This window comes from Trichoderma camerunense, assembly GCF_050948025.1.
Source record: "Trichoderma camerunense strain CBS 138272 chromosome Unknown V8C40scaffold_8, whole genome shotgun sequence".
NCBI lineage: Eukaryota > Fungi > Ascomycota > Sordariomycetes > Hypocreales > Hypocreaceae > Trichoderma > Trichoderma camerunense.
Window position 1 is genome coordinate 1,255,337 of NW_028145362.1, and position 22,973 is coordinate 1,278,309.

At 46.3% G+C, this 22,973-nt stretch overlaps 8 protein-coding genes across 8 annotated transcripts; 4 read left to right on the top strand and 4 right to left on the bottom strand.

Annotated features, from left to right (window-relative positions):
* Nucleotides 1–534: 534 nt before the first annotated feature.
* V8C40DRAFT_265609 (ABC transporter substrate-binding protein) lies at nt 535–1,753 on the top strand (the record flags this gene model as incomplete). The annotated part of the gene is made up of 3 exons (XM_083219673.1): nt 535–700; nt 758–1,036; nt 1,101–1,753. 3 exons carry the CDS (start codon nt 535–537, stop codon nt 1,751–1,753), a joined length of 1,098 nt encoding a protein of 365 aa, XP_083073804.1.
* A 226-nt stretch (nt 1,754–1,979) lies between these two features.
* Nucleotides 1,980–6,534, bottom strand: V8C40DRAFT_274753 (glycoside hydrolase family 18 protein; the record flags this gene model as incomplete). Its single annotated transcript, XM_083220637.1, has 14 exons — nt 1,980–2,051; nt 2,115–2,166; nt 2,228–2,413; nt 2,469–2,660; nt 2,722–2,750; nt 2,813–3,019; nt 3,078–5,429; nt 5,527–5,605; nt 5,667–5,727; nt 5,793–5,875; nt 5,945–6,155; nt 6,228–6,265; nt 6,329–6,364; nt 6,494–6,534. 14 exons carry the CDS (start codon nt 6,532–6,534, stop codon nt 1,980–1,982), a joined length of 3,639 nt encoding a protein of 1,212 aa, XP_083073805.1.
* Nucleotides 6,535–7,790: 1,256 nt separating this feature from the next.
* Nucleotides 7,791–9,356, top strand: V8C40DRAFT_244456 (uncharacterized protein). The gene is made up of 3 exons (XM_083215657.1): nt 7,791–8,576; nt 8,633–8,813; nt 8,893–9,356. The coding sequence occupies exons 1-3, from the start codon at nt 7,977–7,979 to the stop codon at nt 9,192–9,194; spliced, it is 1,083 nt and encodes a 360-aa protein (XP_083073806.1). The 5' UTR covers nt 7,791–7,976; the 3' UTR covers nt 9,195–9,356.
* A 523-nt stretch (nt 9,357–9,879) lies between these two features.
* V8C40DRAFT_217100 (LysM peptidoglycan-binding domain-containing protein) lies at nt 9,880–12,450 on the bottom strand. The gene is made up of 7 exons (XM_083212176.1): nt 11,933–12,450; nt 11,792–11,871; nt 11,570–11,741; nt 11,096–11,497; nt 10,492–11,036; nt 10,338–10,427; nt 9,880–10,262 (listed from the first exon to the last, which is right to left on the bottom strand). The coding sequence occupies exons 1-7, from the start codon at nt 12,340–12,342 to the stop codon at nt 10,012–10,014; spliced, it is 1,950 nt and encodes a 649-aa protein (XP_083073807.1). The 5' UTR covers nt 12,343–12,450; the 3' UTR covers nt 9,880–10,011.
* Nucleotides 12,451–12,797: 347 nt separating this feature from the next.
* V8C40DRAFT_244458 (uncharacterized protein) lies at nt 12,798–15,016 on the top strand. The gene is made up of 3 exons (XM_083215658.1): nt 12,798–13,232; nt 13,312–14,740; nt 14,825–15,016. Exons 1-3 carry the CDS (start codon nt 13,041–13,043, stop codon nt 14,962–14,964), a joined length of 1,761 nt encoding a protein of 586 aa, XP_083073808.1. The 5' UTR covers nt 12,798–13,040; the 3' UTR covers nt 14,965–15,016.
* A 1,661-nt stretch (nt 15,017–16,677) lies between these two features.
* Nucleotides 16,678–18,751, top strand: V8C40DRAFT_217107 (thiamine diphosphate-binding protein). Its single transcript, XM_083212177.1, has one exon. It carries the CDS (start codon nt 17,021–17,023, stop codon nt 18,716–18,718), a length of 1,698 nt encoding a protein of 565 aa, XP_083073809.1. The 5' UTR covers nt 16,678–17,020; the 3' UTR covers nt 18,719–18,751.
* Nucleotides 18,752–18,844: 93 nt separating this feature from the next.
* On the bottom strand, nt 18,845–21,185 carry V8C40DRAFT_287254 (FAD-dependent pyridine nucleotide-disulfide oxidoreductase; the record flags this gene model as incomplete). The annotated part of the gene is made up of 2 exons (XM_083222683.1): nt 18,845–20,480; nt 21,173–21,185. The coding sequence occupies 2 exons, from the start codon at nt 21,183–21,185 to the stop codon at nt 18,850–18,852; spliced, it is 1,644 nt and encodes a 547-aa protein (XP_083073810.1). The 3' UTR covers nt 18,845–18,849.
* Nucleotides 21,186–21,487: 302 nt separating this feature from the next.
* On the bottom strand, nt 21,488–22,063 carry V8C40DRAFT_287256 (Hsp20/alpha crystallin family protein; the record flags this gene model as incomplete). Its single annotated transcript, XM_083222684.1, has 1 exon — nt 21,488–22,063. The coding sequence occupies one exon, from the start codon at nt 22,061–22,063 to the stop codon at nt 21,488–21,490; it is 576 nt and encodes a 191-aa protein (XP_083073811.1).
* Nucleotides 22,064–22,973: the final 910 nt, after the last annotated feature.

The following is a 22,973-nucleotide window of genomic DNA, read 5'->3' on the forward strand; positions in this document are numbered from 1 at the left end:
CGCGTATGTATGTGACGATAACCCACAATGGCACCAACAAGCCCCTGGTGGAATGCCCAGCATTTGTAATCAGAGCACATATACCCTTGCCGGTTCAAGCGTTCCATGAGAATGAGATACTATGCGCAAGTTATAGCTCCTTTGAGTTGAACAACCTACATGGCTAGTGCCCTATTACTATGGGGAGTATAAGCTTATATAATTTTTATAAAGAGCCGGGGCGGATAATGCGGCAGCATATTGACCTGTGCTGCCTATAGATAGAACATTTTCTCAAATAGTTCATGCGGCAATTGCGGGAGCAAACTGGCGTGTTACAGGAGTAGATGACAAACTTGAAGTAAAGGAGGCTTTTTAATAATTTCTTACACATCTACGCTATGTGGCTCGTGCTTCGTATGGAATCTGATGTCCTCGAGTGATGTTGAATATAAATACTATCACCATATACAGGTAGCAGGTATCGTCCAGTGCAATTGGATCATCGAGTGTATATATTCATCTCTTATTCTATCTACCTAATTATAATTTATAATGCCGTCCTTCAAGCAGATTCAGGCTGCCCTACTAGGTGCTTGCCTGATTTCCGCAAGCCAGGTTCTTGCATATGGCACAGAAATCGAGACGAGATCTTTGGATGAAATTTACCAAAGTGCAAAGCATGAACGCGGCACTTTGAATGTGTACTTTGGCGGCAGCTGTAAGATTGCATTGCATTTCTTCTCCTGGATTGAGAATAGCCACTGACTAGCCATAGCACAAGCGGCTGCTGCTCCGATGCTAACTGCATTCCGCAAACAATTTCCCGATGTCGCCATTAATATTACTGCCGATTTGTCGAAATATGCCGACTCACGCATTGATCGGAGCTACATAGAAGGGAAACCATTCATCGACGTGGCATTGCTGCAAACGGTACACGACTTCCCTCGATGGGATAAGCAGCAACGCCTTTTGCATTATAAGCCGCCTAATTTCAGTGATATAAACCTGGCCATCAAACATATTGACGGAGCTTATCTACCTGTCAACTACAGTGCGTGTCCTTCCCATTATCACCATACGAAACCGGCGATTGATGCTAATGCTGTTTTCTCCAGACCAATTTGGTCCATTCTACTACGATTCTACGATTGTACCAGCAAATAAGGTGCCCAAGACATATGCCGATATTCTAGACCCCTACTGGAAGAGCAAACTCGTTCTTACTTATCCCAACGACGATGATGGCGTTTTGTATTTGTTTTCTCTCATCATTGAGCGGTATGGCTTCAGGTGGTTGGACTCGCTCTTAAAGCAAGATGTCATGTGGGTGCGTGGTGCTGCAGCCGCCACCGGTGCCATCATCGATAACCATTCGTCTGGCAAGGGTTCTAGAGTTTTGACCTTTTCTGCGCTGGGCGGGTTTACACCATCCACGTCTTTCCTTCAAGTCCGTCAACCTGATGCACCGGACCAGTTCATGACCTGGGCTCAACAGGCGGCTATCTTTGCTTCAACACCTCGCCCAGAGAGTTCAAAGCTGTTTTTGTCTTTCTTGTTGAGCACTGAATGGCAATCGACTCTTTCAGCGTCGGGAGGTCCATCTATCCGAACGTCTCTGACCGGCACAAACAACGTGTTCATGGCAAACAACACTCAACCCAGCGGATACATCACTTTCATGGGCAATCGGGAGAATGTCGAGTGGTGGCGAATGCAGATGGAAACTTATATTGGACTTGCTAAGGGACCTGACCCTGCGTTCTCATGAGCAACGATCGCTGCTTGTCTACATCGTTAATGAATTGGTGGATTAATTACATAGACATGCTACCACCGTAGCAAATTTTGTCATTAATGGCAGAATGCGAAGCAGGGAATCTGCGAACAACCTCAATATCATCTCGCTACCAGAGACTATTGAGAAGGATTAATATACATAATTTTATTTCGATCTCGTATTTATATAATGTACTTCACAACCCACTCTCCAAGATTCAATCACAGTCTGGGCAATCAGAGGGGAAGAAATCTTTAAGCCCATAACATTTCTGTTCGAGAATGTCGACCTTCAAAGATAATTTGTCAGTAAATAATTGTTCCTTGTAAAGTGTCTTGTTCGATGAACTTACATCTTGCTTATAGAAGCTCCATCGCCGATTGGGATTGACACCAAGAATGGATCTGTTACATGGTTTTATCAGTTTCTGGTCTCATAAGCATTCAATTTCTAATGGGCACTTACGGAGCTTGGACTTGAGCAAAGAGCTCAGCACCAGCGAGAGCACCATAACAAACACTCGCTGCAGTATCCGTCCCAACACCAGCGCTCCCGTAAAGTGTCGCATGGGTATTAAGCTGCAGCGAAATTGTCGTGTCGGTAGCTTTGTACTTGGGATTGAAGCGGACTCCAAATTCCACCAACGGAGTTCTGGCTAGTAATTAGTCTGGAAAGCCCTACTGGCCGCTTAACTTGCATGACTTACATTTGCAGGGTAATGTCGCCATTTACTGTAACGTCGGCGGTGAAATTGCTCGGCTTATCGGGATCGTCATCTATACCAGGGTCTTTAGGATTTTCTGTGTTGTCAGTAAGCCCAGATAAAACATCATTATCAGGATTAGGATAGCGCTGTGAATAATCCCAGGACAGGACGTCCATGTTGTAATGAGCTTGGCTATATCATTGTGAATAGTCAGCCACTAATCTTGTCTTGGGATGTTCGTAAGCTGACTCACGTATGTGCGGTGAAGACTCCGGTCAGTTGCTATTGAAGGTTAGCATCTTTTATTAGTCTAAAGGGGAACATCCAGGAGAAAGGTCACATACTCCAAGCACTCTGAAATTTGGTCCGATGGTCACTATACCGGGGACAGTGAATGTGCCTCCAAAGTTTTGCATACCGAACAGCTCAACTGATCCAGTGGAAAAGCGCACGGTCGCCTGGGCTTCCATGTGCAAACCTGCTTGTATAGAGCCCTTGTTACGGAACAAGACGTGCGATTGGTTCCAGCTGGTGAGATCGTTAAGGTGTCCCTGAAGAAGATCCATTAGTGTCACGATTCAGCCGCTCTTGGATCATGCTTCAACTTACAATCAGTGTTAATTGAGCCGATGTAAGAATGTCGACATGTAGATCCGCCCAAACAGTAAAATAAGCATCGTAAGGGATGCCGAGCAGCGAACATTGTAGTCTTTCGTTGAAGAGCCAAAACGGAAATGTGTCCTGAAGATGATGCGATGCGAGTGGTATCTCTCCTTCGAATCCCTTTTCGTTCAGCTTATCCATAACCTCTAACCAAATCGCTGGATCTAGAGTCCACCACCGCTTTTCAAATTCATGTCTTTTGTGTTTCGGCGTAGCCAATCTTTCAGTATGAAATTGATGTTCAGTGTATCTTTTCCAAGACCCCCCATGGCGGCGATCAACTTCCCTGGCTACTTCTCGTTTCCTCACCGGGTTGGTGTTTTTAGGATCATTGTCCACAATGGCCGCCCAATAGCCTGGATCTTCAGAGTAGTCAATGCGAATCTGGACAGTGTTATCAGCTCTTCCGTGTAAGACTGAGAAATCATAGTCAAACGTGAAGCTGTATACGTGTGGGCGTGTTCTCAAATTGGCACCGCGTTTGACGAGCTTGTGATAGACATGCTTCGGCACGGTTTGGTCCTCAGCTGATTCCATGCTGACAGCCATGGCATAGCGACCAATACCACAAGCTGGAGGCATCTCGACTACGGTGCGTTCGACACCGCCTCGGAAAATAACATCACAGTTACTATCGCTAGAGTCATCTGAACAGACGGCACGAACAGTGATTCTGTCATCCTCAGCGATAGTCTCCCGATCAGGACAGTCAAAGAGCTCCCAATGAGAGCCGTCTCGCTTATCCAACGAAGCAAGCTGATCCTCAGGACCAGTCATTATGACCCAACCAAAGCCATTTTCGTTAGGATCTTGGTTTCCGGTGGCTTCAGTCTCGACATTCATCTCATACTTCTGTTTGTCTGAATCTGGGACGTCTTCGATGAACAGCCACGCCAGAGGCACTGGAGCCGTCTGATTGTAGACCACAACATCTCCTGCCGCACAACAAAGCGCTCTCTCATGTGTTCCGATCGGCATTGATATACTGTGATCCGTTGCTATACTCCATTCCGTGCAGTCGTAGCCACCGCCATTCTTCGAGTGGCCCATATTAACCAGGTTCGCTGGACAAGACATGGCCCGGATACAAGCATCGCTGGCTATGTCTTGCTTCGGGCCTTGCCACGCGCATTGCGATACATCAACCTGTTCATTACAGCACCATGGACGCCATGAGCCATCGGGACATGTATCCTGCGAGTATGTCGCATAAACACGGCCGCTAGCGGCGCAAGGGTCATCCCCATCAGGCTTGCCGTCTTTTATGGAAATGCACGATCCATCCAGCATACCACAGAGGCTTCGGGCATCTTCAGACGTGGCACAGCAATATTGCGCATATCCGCTGAGACACTTCTTGCTGGATTGAGAATCATCGTCATAGTACCACTTGCTTTCGGCAATAAGTACCTCATCTGTGAGGCAGCCGTTGTTGCAGTCAACCAAGCTTAGGCCGAGAAACGAAGTAATAGAAGACTTCCACTCGCATGTGCTGGCATCAGGTGCGCGGTCGCGCGGGCAGCAGACCCATCTGAATTGATCTTTGCCATCGCATGATACGGAATGTCCGACACTCCTGTGTGTTCCTGGGCAAGCAGACGAAGTGCTGCATTCGCTCATGAAGCAGGATGCTTGAGTTGGCTGCCAGTCTGTTGAGCCAGCAGGTCCAACGCCGTTCTGGGCTTTAAATGCACCAAGGCCGCCTTTTGCATCAAGAACCGCTGCAAGAGCGTCGTAATTGTCGTTGTCCAGATCCAAAGCCCATATGAATAGTCCGAGAAGACCATTCTTATTAGCATAGTCTACTTTTTCTTTGATCGTGGCCACATTGTCGTACGAGACCCATTGGTCCTCGTCAAACGCAAAATACATAGCAGCCGCCTTCTTGTCTTCAACCGGCTTGATGCTATATGTATCGGCTATGGCAGTGATCTCTTCATAAGAGAGAATCCCACCGGTGCCTGTGCATGACCCTGCCACACCTGTGTCTGAGAACTCGCAACCGGGCAGGGTGCATGATGGATCAGACAAAGTATATGAACGGCCGTAGAAACCGAGACCAAGATTAACCTTGTTGGCTGGCACGTTGTTTCTCCATAGTAAGTCAAGTGCGTCGGAAATCTCAGTGAGATTGGTATGTGCATAGACATATGAACCAATCTGGTCTTCAGGAGAGTCCCAACTACCGTGGAGATCGTATGTCATCAGATTGACCCAATCAGCATACTGCGTGAGATTTCCAATATCGAACCAGCGCATATACCAGTATGATGTTGGTGCCGTGAATGAAAGACCCCACTAGAGTAATATGTTAAAACGAGGAATCACTTTATATCGTTGAAGAAATGATGAGAAGATTTTTTGATTTGTGTCAAGCACATAGTGGGAGACTTACGCCATTGGTTTGTGCGGTCCAAAATGTTCTGATATCTTGCATAAGAAGAACGTAATTCGCAGTATCTACCTTCTTTCCTCTATAAAAGATTGAGTCAGTGATTCTGAGGTCGTATTTAGGAGACCATCGAAGAAACTTACCCTCGATCAGTAGCTCCGGGATATTCCCAATCTATGTCCACACCATCAAACCCGTAGTTCGCTAGGCAGAAACATGGCGTATTAGAAGACTAAATTGCTAATTCTGTGGATTGGCTCCGAACTTACTCATAAAATTGACTAGATTCCCGATGAACTTCTGTCGGTTTGCAGACGTGCTGGCCAGCTCGCCCCAGACAGGTTGGGTGTCACTGTAAGTATTGAAGTATCAGTTTGTCAGGCGTGTGAGATATCAGTTGAGGCAGAAAACAGGGCCATACGTTTCATTATCCGAATATGTCCAGCCACCTAGTGACAAAAAGATCTTTAATCCCGGGGCCGTTTGCTTTAACTGCATTATTTCAAGAAATATCTCTTCACTAGTTTCGTTCATAGGATAGATCTCATATGTTTTAGGCGCAATATATGCAAAAGCAACATATAAATGTGTAATTGAGTCTGTACGTATCCATGATGGAGGACGATTGGGGCCTTGTAATTTTGTTCATTCCTTTGTAAGCCTCATGATGCCCAATGAAGATAGAAAGCGGAAATAATACTCACAGGCGCCACGTCTATACGGAGCCCAGGCTTCGTAATAGCTAGATTCATCATCATCAGCATACGCCGTCGCATATAAAGCGCCACAGTTGCAGCTTATTTACCCAATAACCAGATTTGTTACGTCGCCGTTATTTAAGCTATTGGCAGGAGGCTGTTTACAATTGGACTGACATCCACTTCCGCAAAAGTCCTGGTGAATCAGACGTTAGTAACCGATCATTAAAACCAAACGAATCTTTGAATCCGGGTTGGTCTGGCAAGCTTACTGCTGTTGTGCCACAGTATCCAAATTCTCCGCAGCAAACATTCAGAGGACACAGCTCTCCCGGGGTCTCGCCCCAGGAACCACATTCAGCTTTGGCATCGCAATTTGAGATGCAGACGCTGGGATCGCAATGCTCTTTGTCAAGACCGCACTATAGAAGCAACGGTTTTTAAGTAAGCGACTATACACTGGGAATTGATCCAACAAGTTCCTTCTGAAGGTGGTAAATGATAGAGTCACACATACAACGCCTCTGTTGCCGTTCAATTGTCAGTATGCTTATTCTACAACAATATGGCCTCTGTATACGTACGATTGTCCATTACAGCATGAACCATCTGAACACTTTTGTGTCTTGGAACATGTACGTGTCTGTCTCCGGAACAAGGAGAAGTCCCGCGGCTTACTAGTACTTAGGGATTCATTCCAGACGGTTGGGGCATGAATATGCTGTGCTGAGACACCGTTGAAGCAAATGATGACAAAACAGAAGACAAAAGTAATGATTTGAAGATTTGAAAGAAACTGATATCTTCGCATCGCCATGGTCCTCATTGTTGATTGAGGTCGGCACGGCTGGAGATTCACGTCCTACGTGAGATTTCTATAACGGCAGACAACGCCCAGTCTAGTTTCATGACAGAGCTATGGAAAGCTTTAACAGCAACACTCAAAATTCTACAGCAGAAATCCGCCTTACTGTACGGATGCATATCGGAGTTGCGCATCCTACGGGAATGATCAACAGCATATTACTGCTATCTCCAGCCCGGGTAAATCCTTAGGCCAGCCTCAAAAGTCCCACCAACAAGCATTCACGGCCATAAATCGGAGTTCCTACAATGCAACACTGCAATCCTTCGATATTGTCACGCTCTGGTTCTGTCAACGATTTACAAAGCTACAAGCTGAGGGATATTACGTTGCCGCCGGATCGCCGGAGGTCGCCGGAGGTCGGTTGTGCTTATGTTTAACTCTAACAAGCCTCTTTTTACAGCTTATATTAACCTGTTGATCCTGCGAACCACATTCAGCTACAAGGGTGTCGGCTATTCGGATCTCATCTGCTGCCAATAAGAGCTGATTACACCAATCAGCAGATCAGTAGCACCACCTACAAGGTTGCATGCATCGAGGAATCTGCAAGGGAAAAAATTAGGGCCAACAACCTTCTTTCTACAGTATATACCGCACTGTCTATTTGGTCTACTTTGAGTAACATCCGACCGAGGTCTTTCGATCCAAAGCGACAAGCATAGATTCCTTCGATCCATTAGATTTTCGACCCCATGCCATCGCTGGAGGACCTCCGATGCTGTAGCCGATATGCCTCGTAGATTTGAGCAAGGCAGTTGTGAATTTAGGATACTCGTGCAATCCCTTCTTTTCATGGCAGAAGGGTTCAACAATATCCTTCTGTCTTGTATTCGATTTCGTTAGGCCATTTTGGAGTGGGCATTGCTACAAGACCTGCTTCTCTCAACATGGGTCGATTGGCAGTACTTCCGGTATTCTTTGCCATCACCTTGATTCTCTCTTTGGCCTTTGGAAAAAATGTCGCTCCTCGTACCCTTCACACCCCCAAAAGAATTGCGAATAAAGCACCAGCCGTGAATGTTCGTACCCATGAAGGCACTGAGCAGAAGTTATCCGATGATGTCCTGCCTGAACATATCTTCTATGAAAATTACCAAGTCAATTTTTCCTGGAATAATAAACAACTACAAGAAGCTTTAGGTATTCGGCCATTACCAAGCCTTGACAAGAGAAACATTGTCAAACGCACGCCGGGCAGCCAGCCTGGAGATCCAGTGTTCAAATTGCCTAGTTGTTTGGGATGTATAGAAGCGGCTGCAGGCAAAGTCACCAGTATAAATGACTTGACGACGGAATGGCTGGAAAAACAGATACTCTTACCAGACTCTCAGCTGATGAATCGATGTGTATTTTACACTTCTGTCCCTAAAGAAAACGAGGACAAGGCAGAGTGGGACCTTCGACAGACAATGGGCCATCTTGACCACCCTGGCCTCTCATGGTTCGCTACGGATTGGGCTTGCAAAAAGAAATTGTTGTCTATATGGGTAAATAATCATTGAATAGCCTATAATTCCTTGTGTGTATACTCACCTACTCGCAGAATTTGTATTCGGGCAAGAACGATATCAGCAACCCAAACCCTGACAACCCCAAGGATCGTAACTACTGGGAGGTCTTCGTCGACGGTAGCTGGCTCGCCTTTTTGCAAACAAATCAAGTGTATTTCACCTACTTTGAACACATGTCCCGCGCAATGGCCAGACACTGCGGCGGCGTAGTCTGTAAGTTGGGCACAGTCAATCCACATCGACTCAGCTCTTTCTTCATATAATCCAATCCGGGCTAACTTGCAGCTTCTAGATGTCATGTCTCTCAAGCCAAGACAGCTGTCAAAGTACCAATACATTTGGGCCGCTGAGTTTTCAGAGTTAAAGGCAAGATACTCTGGCGCTTCTGCTGGAAGGCCAACGCAACTGGTCGCAGTTAATGCGATAGATAATACTGAGCAATGGAACATTAGCTGGGACGATCTATCAGCCGATTCCACTCCTCTACAGAAAGGTGATCCTGGCCATATTGATTTTGTCCGTCTTTCTTTGGAAAGCAGAGCCAATTGTCAAGCCAATCTCGATTACGAAGTCAACATGGATTGGTTTGGCTAGGATGTGTTGTATCAGCGCCTTTCAATGTACTCTATTAAAGATATCTTCACCTAGAAGCTATTCAATTTATCTTAAGAGAACATTTTGCAAAGAGTCTAGATCACTAGGGCTGGGATTCGTTGCCGCCTGTTCCTAAAGTGCCATGAAATTTTCATCTTATGCTGACATGACATTCTGGATCTGAGCCTCTTGGCAATTCCATCCGAAGATGTATGGATTCTTAGGCATGAGAGGTGTAGTCGGTTCTCTGATGAATGATTGAAGAAAATTCCAAATGTTGTGTGGGCTTCGATACTGCGACATGGGTGAGCGGAACCAGCTTTTCGCCTAGTTCTTGAGGCTGTACTCAGCGATGACTCGACCGGTAGTGTAGCTATGCTAAATGCAATATGGGAAGTCAATCCTGAGATAATGAAGCCAGATGGTAGAGTTGGCCTTATTGAAACCGTGATTGAAAGAGGCACACCATAAATATCGCAACATTTATGGGATCTATACGGCATACCTGAATCGGATAGACACATTGAGAATGAGATGATTTTTTAGGCGATTCTACAGTGAATTCTCAAGATGGACTGGACTAGACAGCCAGGTCTATTGCCAACAGGGATGGTCACAAGACAGTGGTTGAAGTTATTGATGCTTATAAACATAGCCTTTCACGATTTGAGCGCCACATCTGACCATATAGTGCAAACATATAGAGCATATCTACCTAGATATAGTACCTAAGCTGAGGTTTATCTACTTGTATCTGAATGCGGTTCTCATAGCCCGAAGTGATAGCCAAATTTCTGGCCTCCCTGTCGCTTGGCTGTCACTTACCGGTGGGAGTAGGAACAGTCATTTGCCGATTCAGGCTATTCGACTTGGTAGATTTAGAACTACCTGAGGTCACGGTTGCTTTCCCCTTGGGCAACGAACTTGATGAACCTTTCGCATTGGATTTTACGCCAGGCAAAGCTGCTGGGCTTGGTAGCGCGGTAGCAAATGGCGTGGTTGACGTGTAGGTGGGCCTATAGTTGGGTATGGAAACGCAATAATCGTAACCAAGATATAGCCCAGTACCTAACAAAGAAGCAAAATGATAAGACTTTGAGACATTTGTGGTCAAGGATATTCTCATAGTTAATTAATACTTACAGTTGTCTTGGACAGCAGGATTCCATGCGATAAAGCGAGCGTGGCTTATGCCAAATTCCGTCTCAATTATCTGGCATGGAAGCTCAACCCCTGTTACAGGTTAGTACGCAGCTTGAAAATCGCAGAATACAAACAGAGGCGCTACATTACTTACAGTTGGTGTTATTAGCCGCAGCAAACTTATTGCAGTTCGAAGTGATGCCTGGCTGTCGGTAGTGCAGCACATCAATGCAATATTGAGTGCCAATTTTGAACTGCCCGCAGTCGCTCCCCACTTCTGGGTTCCAAAGTGCGAATTGGTCTTGGTCGATGCCGTGTCTTGATGTGAAACCGATACAATCGTAGCCTGGAGGAGCAATCGCCTTTTGTACACAGGAACTTGTAATATTTTTAGATGTTTGTCTGTACGTCTGCACGCAGTACTGTGTGTTATTTGCCATTGTACACGGACTCGAAGCATTCAGGGATGGATTCCAGGTCAAGAAATCTGCCATGTCAATGTCAAACTGAGAAACAGCATCTTGGCAGCTGAAGCTTGTGGTCCCATTTCCAGTATAATTGGTAAGAATTGGCGCAGTGAAGTAGTTTGTGCAGTCCATGCGGGTTCCATTTGCATACGGAGCGTCTGCGGTGGATGCTACATATGTGGCATTGGGGTAGGAAGTCATGGCTGGTAAAGAATATGTCCATAACGAAGTGCTAGAGTCAGGCGTTAAGATTGTTGTGGTGATCTGTGATGAAAGATGGATTTCACTTACGCTGTTGAAGAGGGAATTATGGTAGTTGGACTGGGGTTAACATAGTTTCCTCCTAGATTTGATACGCAAATTGCATAGCCGACGTATTGCTGGATGTTTGAGCATTTCCCTCCCAGAGATGGATTCCAAGCGATAAGTTGCGCATATGAAATCTTGAATTGACTCTGCAGAGAAGAACATGTGTCGCTTTTCAGCACTGTGTATGGCTTGCAGACACGAGAGTCGGGAATGCAGAGAGACGTGCCAGCTTTTGGAAAGTATTTGCACAGAGACGATAGATAATTGTATGAGAGCAAATCATCGGTACTTATTCCCTTATTCATGGAAATACCCACGCATGTGTCTGTTGAGGAGATTGTGTATGTAGTACCAGAACAAGTAGCTGCCGGAGGCTGTGTTGGCCTATTGGTGTTGCCATGTTAGTCCTCCTCACAAGTTAAGGTCAAAATAGGCCATAATACTGAGAATACATACGGAATTGTAAATGTTGTTGCTGTTGGGGGCGCAGATAACGCCCATCCCGTCTTTTTGCACGAGGATGTCAAAGTTGCAAAGAAGCTCTTCAGGTCAGCAGTAGAGGCCAATGGCATTGCCAACTGGGTAGATAACAAAGAGAGGTAGCAATCATCACAATATGCAGTAGAAACTAATAGATGTCAATATGAATTCTTCCTATTCGAAACATTTGTGACTTACCGGGCGTCGCCGTGGCCCTTTGGTTGGCCGGATCAATGCGCATGAGATCTCCAATCACACGATTACAATAAGCCCCTGCTCTGATATTTACCGTAAGTTTTGCTTCTATTCTGATCAGACTGATGATAAAATTTTACTTACTTATTCATCAAACAAACTGAGCCGTAAGCTTCGACGTATTGTTCAGCAAACATTGCCAGAGCATATTGGCCACCGTCAGCTGCATCATAAAGTGTCGCTCCACAAGCACCAGCTATTCTCCTTTCCCATGTTGTCAGTGATGCTGAGCATGCAGTGTTGCACAACCCGCTGAGCTGAGAACTTGTCAAAAATAGTGGTGTGCCAAAGACAGGAGAGCCATCGAGAACATTGCCGATAGAAGCAATTGTAGTTGTGCAGTTTACTGCCTGGTTCAGAACAGCAATACATGTAGCAGAGAGACCAGGTGCATCTGTAATATTCAGGAGTTGAACTTGTGCTTCAGCGAAGGGAGTATTGCAGAAAAGAACCACGACCTGCAAAAGCAAGGCAAGCCCTACAGAGAAGCCCATGATCTAGACTGATGGAGATACTCTGTCTGGTGTTTCGTTCAACAGCGTTGCTCTGCTTCGCAGAAATGGTATAATCTAGACACAAAAAACAGGCAACGTCCAAATGCCTTATCCAAATGCATTGGAATCGACCTCATCTGGCGCAAGCAAGATCCCAATTGCCTAAAATCGACAAACGTCCGTGTTGTCAGCGACGGTCCGCCTTGCACCACCGATATTCCTTCCGGCTTGGCGATGAGGATTCGCTGGTCTTACCAACAAAGGCAATCTATGGGCACATCATGGTGCGCTTCAACCCCACAAGCGGGAATGGTGTTGGGGGAGGATTGCATGCACGGCATGCACAACCCCTGCATCACAGTGAAGGATTCAACATCACCTTACTGTGCCGTACACATGCATTCAACCGGAGGATGGAACGTTGACAATCATCTCGTCATAGAAATATTTGACCTTCAGGATCGTGATCCTGTTAGTTCCGCGGAGTTTTCCATGACATACGATGTCTACAGGGGATTCGGTGCGGAATTTGGTAAGACATTGGTCACGATGCAATTTTTGCAGCTGGAAGTTTCGATAACGATGGAGATGATGGTATAAATAAACGAGATATATCGAGTGATACGGTTGTCTCCTTTTTTATGGCAAGGCATTTTCTCAATTAGCCTCTTCGTCGAAGCCAAGGCAACAAGGCAAACATGAGACAGTCATTTGCTGTTGTGCTATGCGCAACTGGTCTTCTTGCCGCAGCCTACACCGTTGATCCTCCTACAACAGCTCCAAGTGATACTATACAGGACTGTACATCCTGGGATGTTGTTTCAAGTTCAGATACTTGCCAAAGCATAGCTGATTTTGGGTTCATCACACTTGATCAACTCTATGCATACGTATGTCAAAGCCTTCAAGCAATTGCCGACTCCGCTCGTTCAGTGTTTATCCATAACACAAAGCTAATCCATCTCACAGAATCCATCTCTAGCTAAAAGCGGATGTCCCATTATAGCGGGAGACTCTTATTGCGTTGAGCAGAATTTTGGAGTGCCACCACCGCCATCTTCCACCTCAAAGGCGGCTTCGACTACTTCAACAGGCAATGGAGTTACCACGCCAACACCTACACAGACTGGCATGGTCAGCAACTGTAACAAGTTCCACAAAGTAGTCCCAGGAGATTCTTGTGCTATCTTGGCATCGGCCAACGGTATCAGCCTGGATACCTTTTACTCTTGGAACCCTGCAGTGGGAACCTCATGCGCATCTCTAATCCTTGACTACTATGTCTGCGTTGGTGTCATCTCGCAGGGCGGCTCAACTACCACTAAGCCAGGCAATGGGGTTTCGACGCCTGGTCCAGTACAGACGGGGATTGTTAGCAACTGCAACTCATTCCATCTTGTGGTGTCCGGCGATACCTGCCCTGACATTGCTTCAAAGGCCGGTATCAGCTTGGACAACTTTTATGCCTGGAATCCCGCAGTCAAGAGCGATTGTACGCAGCTTCTTGCCGGCGATTACGTCTGTATTGGAATCATCGGCGGTACAACAACCAAACCCACGTCGACTTCTTCAAAGCCTGGCAATGGAATCTCCACCCCTGGTCCGATTCAAACTGGAATGATTGGCAGCTGTAACAAGTTCCATCTAGTTGTTTCCGGCGATTCCTGCCCAGATCTTGCCGCTAGCAATGCCATAACTCTTGCCAACTTTTACGCATGGAATCCTGCAGTGAAAAACGACTGTACGTCGCTCATCGTCGGAGATTATGTCTGCGTGGGCATTGTAGGCGGAACAACAGTCAAAACTACCTCGACGTCGACTAAGCCCGGTAACGGAATCTCTACACCCGGCCCAATTCAAACTGGAATGATTGGCAGTTGTAACAAATTCCACTTGGTTGTTTCCGGTGATAGTTGCCCTGCTCTGGCCTCGAGCAATGCCATAACGCTTGCCAATTTTTACGCATGGAATCCTGCTGTGAAGTCGGACTGCACTGCGCTCATCGTGGGAGACTATGTCTGTGTAGGTATTGTGGGAGGGACGACAATCAAGCCCACTTCAACTACAACGAAACCTGGAAATGGAATCACGACTCCAACTCCTACACAGACCGGCATGGTTAGCAATTGCAACAGTTTCTATCTTGTGAAGTCAGGAGACTCGTGCGCAACAGTTGCTGCAGCAAAGGGAATCTCTCTTGATAACTTTTATAAGTGGAATCCTGCCGTCGGAACTGGTTGCTCCTCTCTGTTAGTTAGTTACTATGTGTGCGTCAACATTGTTGATGGCCCGACTCCCACAACGATGAAGACATCAAAGACTACCCCAGGCAATGGTGTAGCCACACCAACACCCACGCAAGCTGGTATGGTGACCAACTGTAAGACGTTCCATTTAGGTAAGTTATGACAATAACTCTGCACGCATAATAGCATCGTGCTGTGATTCTATTAATTCTTCGAGAATACTGACCAGCAAATAGTGAAATCTGGTGATTCGTGTCAAGCGATCGCCACCAACGCCAAGATTACTCTGGCAAACTTTGAGAAGTGGAATCCTGGTGTTGGCAGTACCTGCAGTTCGCTTTGGTTGGGTTATTATGTTTGCATCGGCCTTATATGAGGTCCGGCTTTGTAGGCCATTTTCTCTCCAGGCTTATAGAACTCTAATTAGCTCTTCAAAATATAGAAGCAATTAATTAACATCTTAAGTATTTCTGGTATCACTAATATTTTAAATAAATTACACCCATTAGCTATGACCCTCTTCCATCTCCCAAAAAGTGTCGCTTTAAACTTATACTCTTAAAATCCCGCCACACCGAGAAGTACTGAAAGTATCAAGTCAGCCATTCCCACAGGAGCAAACTTACTTCTATGGACGGACCGATGCCTTCAGGTATATAAATATAAAAGAGATGCACCCAGAATAAGATGAGATAATGTTCCATTCGACCAGAACTAGTCGCTTGATCATCAATACCATCTGCAAAATTCGGAGCCATGATCGCCAGCAAGCCTCGATGCACGCATTTTTGCCCCTGCCCCTGCCCCTTACTCCCCGAGTACTCGCGGCGACCTCGACGGGGGGATGAGTGGTCTCCAGAATGGGGCCTATGGCCTGCTAATGACGAAGACCCAAATAAGGCCCTAGCTGAGAAAATAAAGAGGCAGCGTTGGACATACATGCTGAGCCGTGTGACAGTCCCCCTCAAAAACCTATTTGTCGATAGTAGGCGTCATCCCGAGAAAATACCCGAGGTGCGATTATTCAGATGGTTGGTATCATCTTACCACGTTCCCGAAGGGTATCAGGATGGGCGAGCACCATGGCGTATGCTTGTGCGCACATACTTCAAAGACCTTCCCAGACAGCTGAGGCAGGAAAACGATATACGGTCCATAAAGTCATGGAGAACGATTCCTCCGAGAATGGGGCCAGTCATCGACCGTACAGAGCATGACAAGGCGCCCTCCGAAATGATGTGCTGCCGACGAGATTTCATCTCGCTATGTTGGAAGGATAAAAATCGAACTTTGGGCGGAGACTGGCTTATAGTCGTCTATCTTTGGGCTAATGACCATAGATGGGCGAAAAGTATTTGTGTGAAAGAACTGATCTCGTTCAGTAGTGTAATCGGGTAAGTGGTTGCAGCTTGGTATACCCCCTCTTGTCTTCAATTGTCGCTCACAATTCGAATATTGGGATTTTAGTATTCGCGCATGGGAATGGGTCAAGCTCGTGGACTGTTGTTCCAAGATCCCCTACTTGTTTTACGAACTTGAACGAGAAAAGGACGGTACGCTGAAGGATACAGTATTCGGTGGAAACGCATATGAGGATTATGATCCAGTTCCAATTCAACCTGGAGACCCTGTGCCGACCAGACTCTCTGGCCTGCGTCGATTGATGAACGAGCAAGCCAGGCAGTTGCTCTACGCAGATTATGAGTTCTGAAATGCATATTTACTACAATGCACATTAAATATGGGACTACATATAATGCTTTCAGGTTTTTCAACGTTCCATCTACCATCTACTAGAATGCCAGGAAGATGCTTCCAGATTAATTTACTAAACTGAACGATTTTGACCTATACTGACCTCAAATGCGGCTAGCAAAAGCAACGTTTATTGACACTTCCTTGACACTTCTCCAACTTTTAGTATAGAACAGCTGTAAATTTAAACTCTACCATACAATGCCAAGTGGCTGCAACGGCCGCTGAAGATCATACGATTGTGCAATCCGTCCCGTTCTGAGGGGCTGTAATTTAGATGTGTTAGTGGAAGTGTAACACTTTCGATGGCGGGGTTGTTGATACAACCGTTACTGAAGAATCATGCCACTATTTAAACATAAAAAGTCAATTGCTACACTCTGCTAACGACTGAATCAAGTATGGATTGTTTCATGCTATCAAATCAGACGTTGGAGTAATACTATGCCAATCACATAGTTGATGACACTATCCAAATCACCTCATAAAGTCTGCCAGCTTGTTCTACTATACCAACTCGGACAACCAGAAACGTTTAACCTTTATGCTAATGTTTAAATGCTTTCTTTGCCTCGTGCAGTTCAGTTCAAGTTTAGATAAATTGAAGAGACACCACCTAATGTTGTGTTTCTCACATCCGTAATCTTTGACCCTCAACCAGATTTACGACCCCTAATATGGCCCTCTTCACAGTGGGAGATTATCTTGCCGAAAGGCTCGCTCAAATTGGGATTCGCCATCATTTCATCGTCCCGGGCGACTACAACCTCATTCTCCTCGACAAGCTTGAGGCGCACCCAGCATTAACTGAAGTTGGATGTACAAACGAACTCAATTGTTCCCTGGCCGCCGAAGGTTATGCACGCGCTTGCGGCGTAGGTGTCTGTGTTGTCACTTACAGCGTAGGCGCCTTCTCAGCCTTCAACGGCATCGGCAGCGCGTATGCAGAGAACCTCCCCGTTATTCTAGTCAGTGGAGCGCCTAACACGAATGATGTTGATCAACATCTACTGCACCATACGCTCGGGGAACATGACTTTGTCTACCAGCTTGAGATGGCCAAGAGGATCACTTGCTGTGCCGTAACCATCCGGCGAGCGGCTCATGCCCCGGAATTGATCGACCGCGCTATTCGAACGGCGCTTCTAAAGCGGAAGCCGGTTTACATCGAAGTGCCAACGAACTTATCCGGCGAGGCATGTGCACAACCTGGACCTATCAGTGCTGTAGTCAAGCCGTTTCCGAGTGATGCGCCAGCCCTTGACGCTGCTGTTACCGGCGCCTCTGAATTCCTTCGTTCCAAGCAGAAGCCTGTGATTCTTGTCGGGCCGAAAGTACGAAGAGTGGGCGCGGAAAAGGCTCTGCTCAAGCTGGTAGAAGCCATTGGATGCGCCGTGGTTCTTCAACCAGCGGCAAAGGGCTCTTTTCCTGAGGACCACGCCCAGTTCGCAGGGATCTTTTGGGGCCAGGTCAGCACGCTCGCAGCTGACACAATTGTCAATTGGGCTGATGTCCTCATCTGCATTGGCACTGTATTTACAGACTACAGCACGGTCGGCTGGACGGCTTTGCCAAGTGTTCCACAACTCATTGCAGATATAGACAACGTCGCCCTACCTAATCCAAATATGTATTTTAGCCATGTCCAGTTGCAAGACTTTCTGGTCAGACTTGCCGAAACAGTCACTTGGAACAGCTGCACGATGACTGAGTATAATCGACTTCGTCCCGACCCTGCTCTCGGACAGGCTTCTCGCGGGCAGGAGAGGTTAACTAGAAAGGAGGTTGCTCGACAGACACAACTGCTCTTAACTCCAGAAACGACGGTGTTCACCGAAACGGGCGATTCGTGGTTTAATGGAATTCAACTATGCCTTCCGCCAGGAGCAGAATTCGAGATTGAGATGCAATGGGGCCATATTGGATGGACGATACCTGCTTCCTTCGGCTACGCTCTGGCAAAACCAGAGAGGAGGACCATCCTCATGACAGGAGATGGCGCGTTCCAGATGACTGCTCAGGAAATTTCGCAAATGGTGAGATGCCGCATTCCCATCATCATTCTTTTGATCAACAACAGGGGCTATACAATTGAGGTAGAGATTCACGATGGATTGTACAATCGTATTCAGAATTGGAATTATGCGCTTCTAGTCGAAGCATTCAATTCTGAAGAGGGAGGAGGGCGTGCGCTTGGTCTTAAAGCTCATACTGCAGAGCAAATTTCCGAAGCGCTCAAGAGAGCAATAGCGCATAAAGATGGGCCAACACTGATTGAGTGTAGTATCCATCAAGATGACTGCAGTAGAGAGCTGATTACCTGGGGGCATTTTGTTGCGGCGGCTAACTCCCGCGTCCCTGCGAAAGATAAATAACATATTTCACGATGTTCAAAAGATCGAATGTTATAAGATAGTTGGAAAGTACGTATATAATTAAAGCAGTTGAGTTACCCTCACATACTATACATCCGAATGACTGAGATTAAAAACATCAAGAACCCCCCCTAAAGCCTAGTTCCCCCCTCGACTACTGTTTTCAGTCCGCCATCAAGGTTTACTACGCTGAATCCTCTCTGACTGAGGATACGGTAGGCCAAGTATCCCCGGTAGCCCACATAGCAGTACACAAGAATCGGCATAGATTGATCAAGCCCCAATTTTTGATTACGGAGTGTTCCAATTGGCAAGTTGATTGCCCCCGGGAGGTGGCCAGTCGCAAACTCCTCGGGAGAGCGAACATCCACGACTTGCCAGGTACGTAGATTCTTGATGTTGATGTCTTCGGCGTGTACGATCTGATAGTCCCCGCGAAGCAAGTTCGAGCCAACAAATCCAACCATATTCACAGGATCTTTGGCCGAGCCATAGGGCGGTGCGTAGCTCAATTCGAGATGTTCCAGGTCAAAGACTGTCATCCTAGCTTGCATTGCCGTCGCCAGCACGTCTATGCGCTTGTCCACGCCAGCCATTCCAACAGCCTGCACCCCTAGAATACGGCCTGTGCCTTTTTCGAACGCAGTCTTGATCGTGATTGGATGAGCGTTGGGATAATACCTTGCATGGTGTGGAGGATGCACTGTAACCCAGAGCGGCTCCTGTCCCAAGTCCCGCAACGCCGAGACGGACAGGCCAGCCAAACCGACCGTTAAATCGAAGACTTGACAGATGATTGTGCCAATGTTGCCGCGATAGTGCACTGGCCTGCCGGCTATATCATCTGCGGCGAGTCGACCCTGGCGATTTGCTGGTCCCCCTAAAGCAACTAGCTTTGGCTGTTGTTGAATGACATGCTTCGTCTCAACCATATCGCCCACAGCGTAGATGTCTTCGTCAGAAGTTTCCATGTGTGATTCAACCTTGACTCCTTGTGTTCCCACTTCCAGGCCCGCCATCTTTGCTAGTGATGTTCTTGCCCTTACTCCCACAGCTAGAATGACCAACTCGGCAGGGATCTCTCTTCCATTACTAGCCAAGACGACATGAGAGTCTTCAATTCTTCTTGCAGTATCATTCAGATATAACTTCACGCCATTGCGCTTCAATTTTGTGTGAAGAAACTGCGCGATATCGGCATCTATTGACGGCAAGACATGGGTCCATTGCTCGACAATCGAAACTCCAAACTTCATCTTTCTCAAATTTTCGGCCGCTTCAAGGCTAATGAATCCGCCTCCAATGATGCAAACATCTCTCACGCATCGTTCGACCATGATAGATCTAATGGCTTCTAGATCCGAGATAGTCCGTAGAGTGACAACATGGCTCTGATCCGCTCCAACGATCTGCGGCTGCACAGCTTCTGCGCCTTGGGATAGAATGAGCTTGTCATAGCCGACTCGCCGAATGTCAGCCTCTCCAACGGTTCGTGTGCACACTTGCTCGTTTGTGCGGTCAATCTCAACAACTTCGGTGTTGAGGTAGACATCGATGTTGAAATATTCCTTGAAATACTTTGGCGTGTGTAAAATCAGAGCTTCATCATCTTTGATCACCTTACCCAGAGCATAAGGTATACCGCAGTTCTCGTAGCCAGCGTAAGGTCCTTTCTCAAACACAGTAATTGTTGCTGATTCATCCAGACGACGCAATCGGGTGGCAGCGGACATGCCTCCGCCAACACCGCCGACTATGACAACTTTCTTGGACATTATGAAAGACCTCGAAATTTATTACCTCGAGAAGAAATGTTCGAGAGTAAGTGAAAGTTGATAGATCAATATTTGTGCCACTCCTATGGTCTTCGGATTCATTATTCCTTTTTATTCCTTCGCCAAACACCGAAGCGTCCATCATTATCTATGCGTACCCCGGACAAGTGGTTAGGACTACGGTGGTCTGATTGCCGTGCAGAAGAGACTTAACCAGATGCTAGTCTCTACGCCATAACCAGTGATGGGGTCATTTTCGACGGCGGCTATTATCGCGATACTGTTCAAATACCCATCGTGAATTCGATGGGTTGTCATATGCTTTCCTCGGCATTTAACCTTGTGCGTAAATGTGGCTTTACATCATGCGATGGCGGAAGCCACCGCACAAGAATCTCGGGTATGTCACAGTACTGAAGTCTAAATTTAAGTGGCCAGAACCAACAGCAAAGAAATATATAGCTTAATCTAACTGCCTGGAAGGCTACAGTGCAGAAATGAAAAGCGTTACCCTTTTCTCGTACGAGTGGCTCTACGCCTCTACGCAATTATTACCAATTGTCATACTATTTAGCTTAAGCTGCTCATCATATGGATAGCGGTTATCACAGGGTTTAATAATCACTAGTAATAGTTATAGGGTATCAATTGTTTAAGTGTACTAGAAGTCAGCTACTACCTCCGTCCTCCATGTTGTTATTCCCCTGTTTATTTCCTTATCGAAGAATGTCGACTTAGTTATTACTTTTGTCGTCATCTCTATGCGAGCTTACTCTTCTAAGTCAAATATTATCGATACATTTGTTTGGTGAAGAATTTTTGGGTAACATGAACTACTCAATTAATTACAATAGTGACCTGAGCGAAAGCTAAGATTCATTGCCTACTTCTGCTATTTTTTCTTTATCCTTTTTGTAGTTTTTAACTGAAGAATGCAATTAGATTTGCTGTAATAATGCCAAATTTTTTTCCTCCGTATCCCAGTAAACATCAATTAGTTGACGGTAATGCGGCGTGACTCATGTTTAGCAGCCTTGGGAACAGTAATGTTGAGGATGCCGTCTTTAAAACTCGCTGTCACGTTTTCTTGGTTGACACGAGTAGGGAAACTGAAGTTGCGTGAGAATTCGCCAATACTACGCTCAGTGAGCCAGTACTTGGCCGTATCTTCAGTCGCATCCTCGGCGGTTGCTTCACGGGAAGATGTCTTGGCCTGTCCCTCGCCGCCCTCGGCGATCTTGCCTCTCGATGCAATTCCCTCCATGGTTCCAGCAGGTGGGGTGCCAGAAGTGTATGTCCTCTCAATTTTACCGCTAATGAGCATATTTTGAGGATCGGTGAATTCAACGTTCACATTCTCTTTGCTCGTGCCGGGCAGCTCGCCATGGAGCTCATACGCAGAGTTCGTCTCGCGCATGTCAAATTTTGGTTGCCAGTGCATCAGACCAGAGCGGCGGCCTTGTTGCTGAGCATTAATCGGACGAGAATAATTGTCAAAATCATCAAGAAGGCGGAAGAGAGGAGTGAAGGATGTCTCGGGGGTGTAAAAGTGACGCTGGGGGAAAGCCATTTTGCGGCAGAGCGTTTCAGTGAGAAGTCTTGAAGAGGTGAGAGTTAAAATACGTTTATTACAACGTGATATGTTGCGAATAGGTTCTCTGTAAATTTGCATATGATGCTCTTTTCAACGCCCCGGCCGTCGGTTGTCAATGATGAAGGATTGATAGCGTATGCTTTGGCGTTCGTAAACCGTTATTTTATACATGACGAGGCACATTTGGAGAGTCCTTCCCTAAGCTATGGGAAGGGCGCCCAGAGCAGAATTTTAGACTTTCAATAGGATATTGAAGTCAAAATCACACGATTGTGACGTTCTGGTGACAGTGTTGACCATCCGCATAGTAGGAATGACTTTCTAACGAACAGTGAATTATGAGCATGTTACGATCTGTCATATCGTGGCGCCAACAGGGCAAATGCTGATTGAATCTATTAGTGGGCCAAGAGGAAAGAGAATTGGTTACTAAACTAAAGCGTATTCGCTCACCGAAGAAAGTGTTACATGCTAATAATAGAAATTGTTTTGATAAATCCGAGTGATGTTGGTACTACAGAAGATCACAGAGGGAACCATTACTGACGCCAACCACAACTTTCCCCTCGTAAGCAATCATGCCCAGTCGTACAGTCGTACTAGCGGCAAACCTGATCACTACAGGTAGGACAAGAAACGCGGCGTAAACGCTCAACCAGTAGACGACCTTCGGTGTCGTGAGACAAAAACAACCGCCCCCGTATCATCAGGCTGTCGGGAGAATGCATCTACTCTCACTTTTAACTCCCATTCATTCTTGCTAAAATCTATTTATGTCACAATTATCTTCAGCATTTAAAGACACCTTAGTTCCAGCTGCAAGACAAATTTCCTTGATTAACTACCTACTAAGCACGACTTCTTTTACATCATACCATTATCCAGA

What these genes read in the sequence shown, in the direction of transcription:
- V8C40DRAFT_217107 (XM_083212177.1), top strand. Translation starts at nt 17,021, where the DNA reads ATGGCCCTCTTCACAGTGGGAGATTATCTTGCCGAAAGGCTCGCTCAA.
- V8C40DRAFT_244458 (XM_083215658.1), top strand. Translation starts at nt 13,041, where the DNA reads ATGAGACAGTCATTTGCTGTTGTGCTATGCGCAACTGGTCTTCTTGCC. An exon ending in TTGATCAACTCTATGCATAC is followed by an intron (nt 13,233 to 13,311) that starts GTATGTCAAAGC and finishes TCCATCTCACAG; the next exon opens with AATCCATCTCTAGCTAAAAG. An exon ending in CTGTAAGACGTTCCATTTAG is followed by an intron (nt 14,741 to 14,824) that starts GTAAGTTATGAC and finishes ACCAGCAAATAG; the next exon opens with TGAAATCTGGTGATTCGTGT.
- V8C40DRAFT_244456 (XM_083215657.1), top strand. Translation starts at nt 7,977, where the DNA reads ATGGGTCGATTGGCAGTACTTCCGGTATTCTTTGCCATCACCTTGATT. An exon ending in AGAAATTGTTGTCTATATGG is followed by an intron (nt 8,577 to 8,632) that starts GTAAATAATCAT and finishes ACCTACTCGCAG; the next exon opens with AATTTGTATTCGGGCAAGAA. An exon ending in ACACTGCGGCGGCGTAGTCT is followed by an intron (nt 8,814 to 8,892) that starts GTAAGTTGGGCA and finishes TGCAGCTTCTAG; the next exon opens with ATGTCATGTCTCTCAAGCCA.
- V8C40DRAFT_217100 (XM_083212176.1), bottom strand. Translation starts at nt 12,342, where the DNA reads ATGGGCTTCTCTGTAGGGCTTGCCTTGCTTTTGCAGGTCGTGGTTCTT. An exon ending in TCAGTTTGTTTGATGAATAA is followed by an intron (nt 11,872 to 11,932) that starts GTAAGTAAAATT and finishes GGTAAATATCAG; the next exon opens with AGCAGGGGCTTATTGTAATC. An exon ending in GCAACAACATTTACAATTCC is followed by an intron (nt 11,498 to 11,569) that starts GTATGTATTCTC and finishes CAACACCAATAG; the next exon opens with GCCAACACAGCCTCCGGCAG.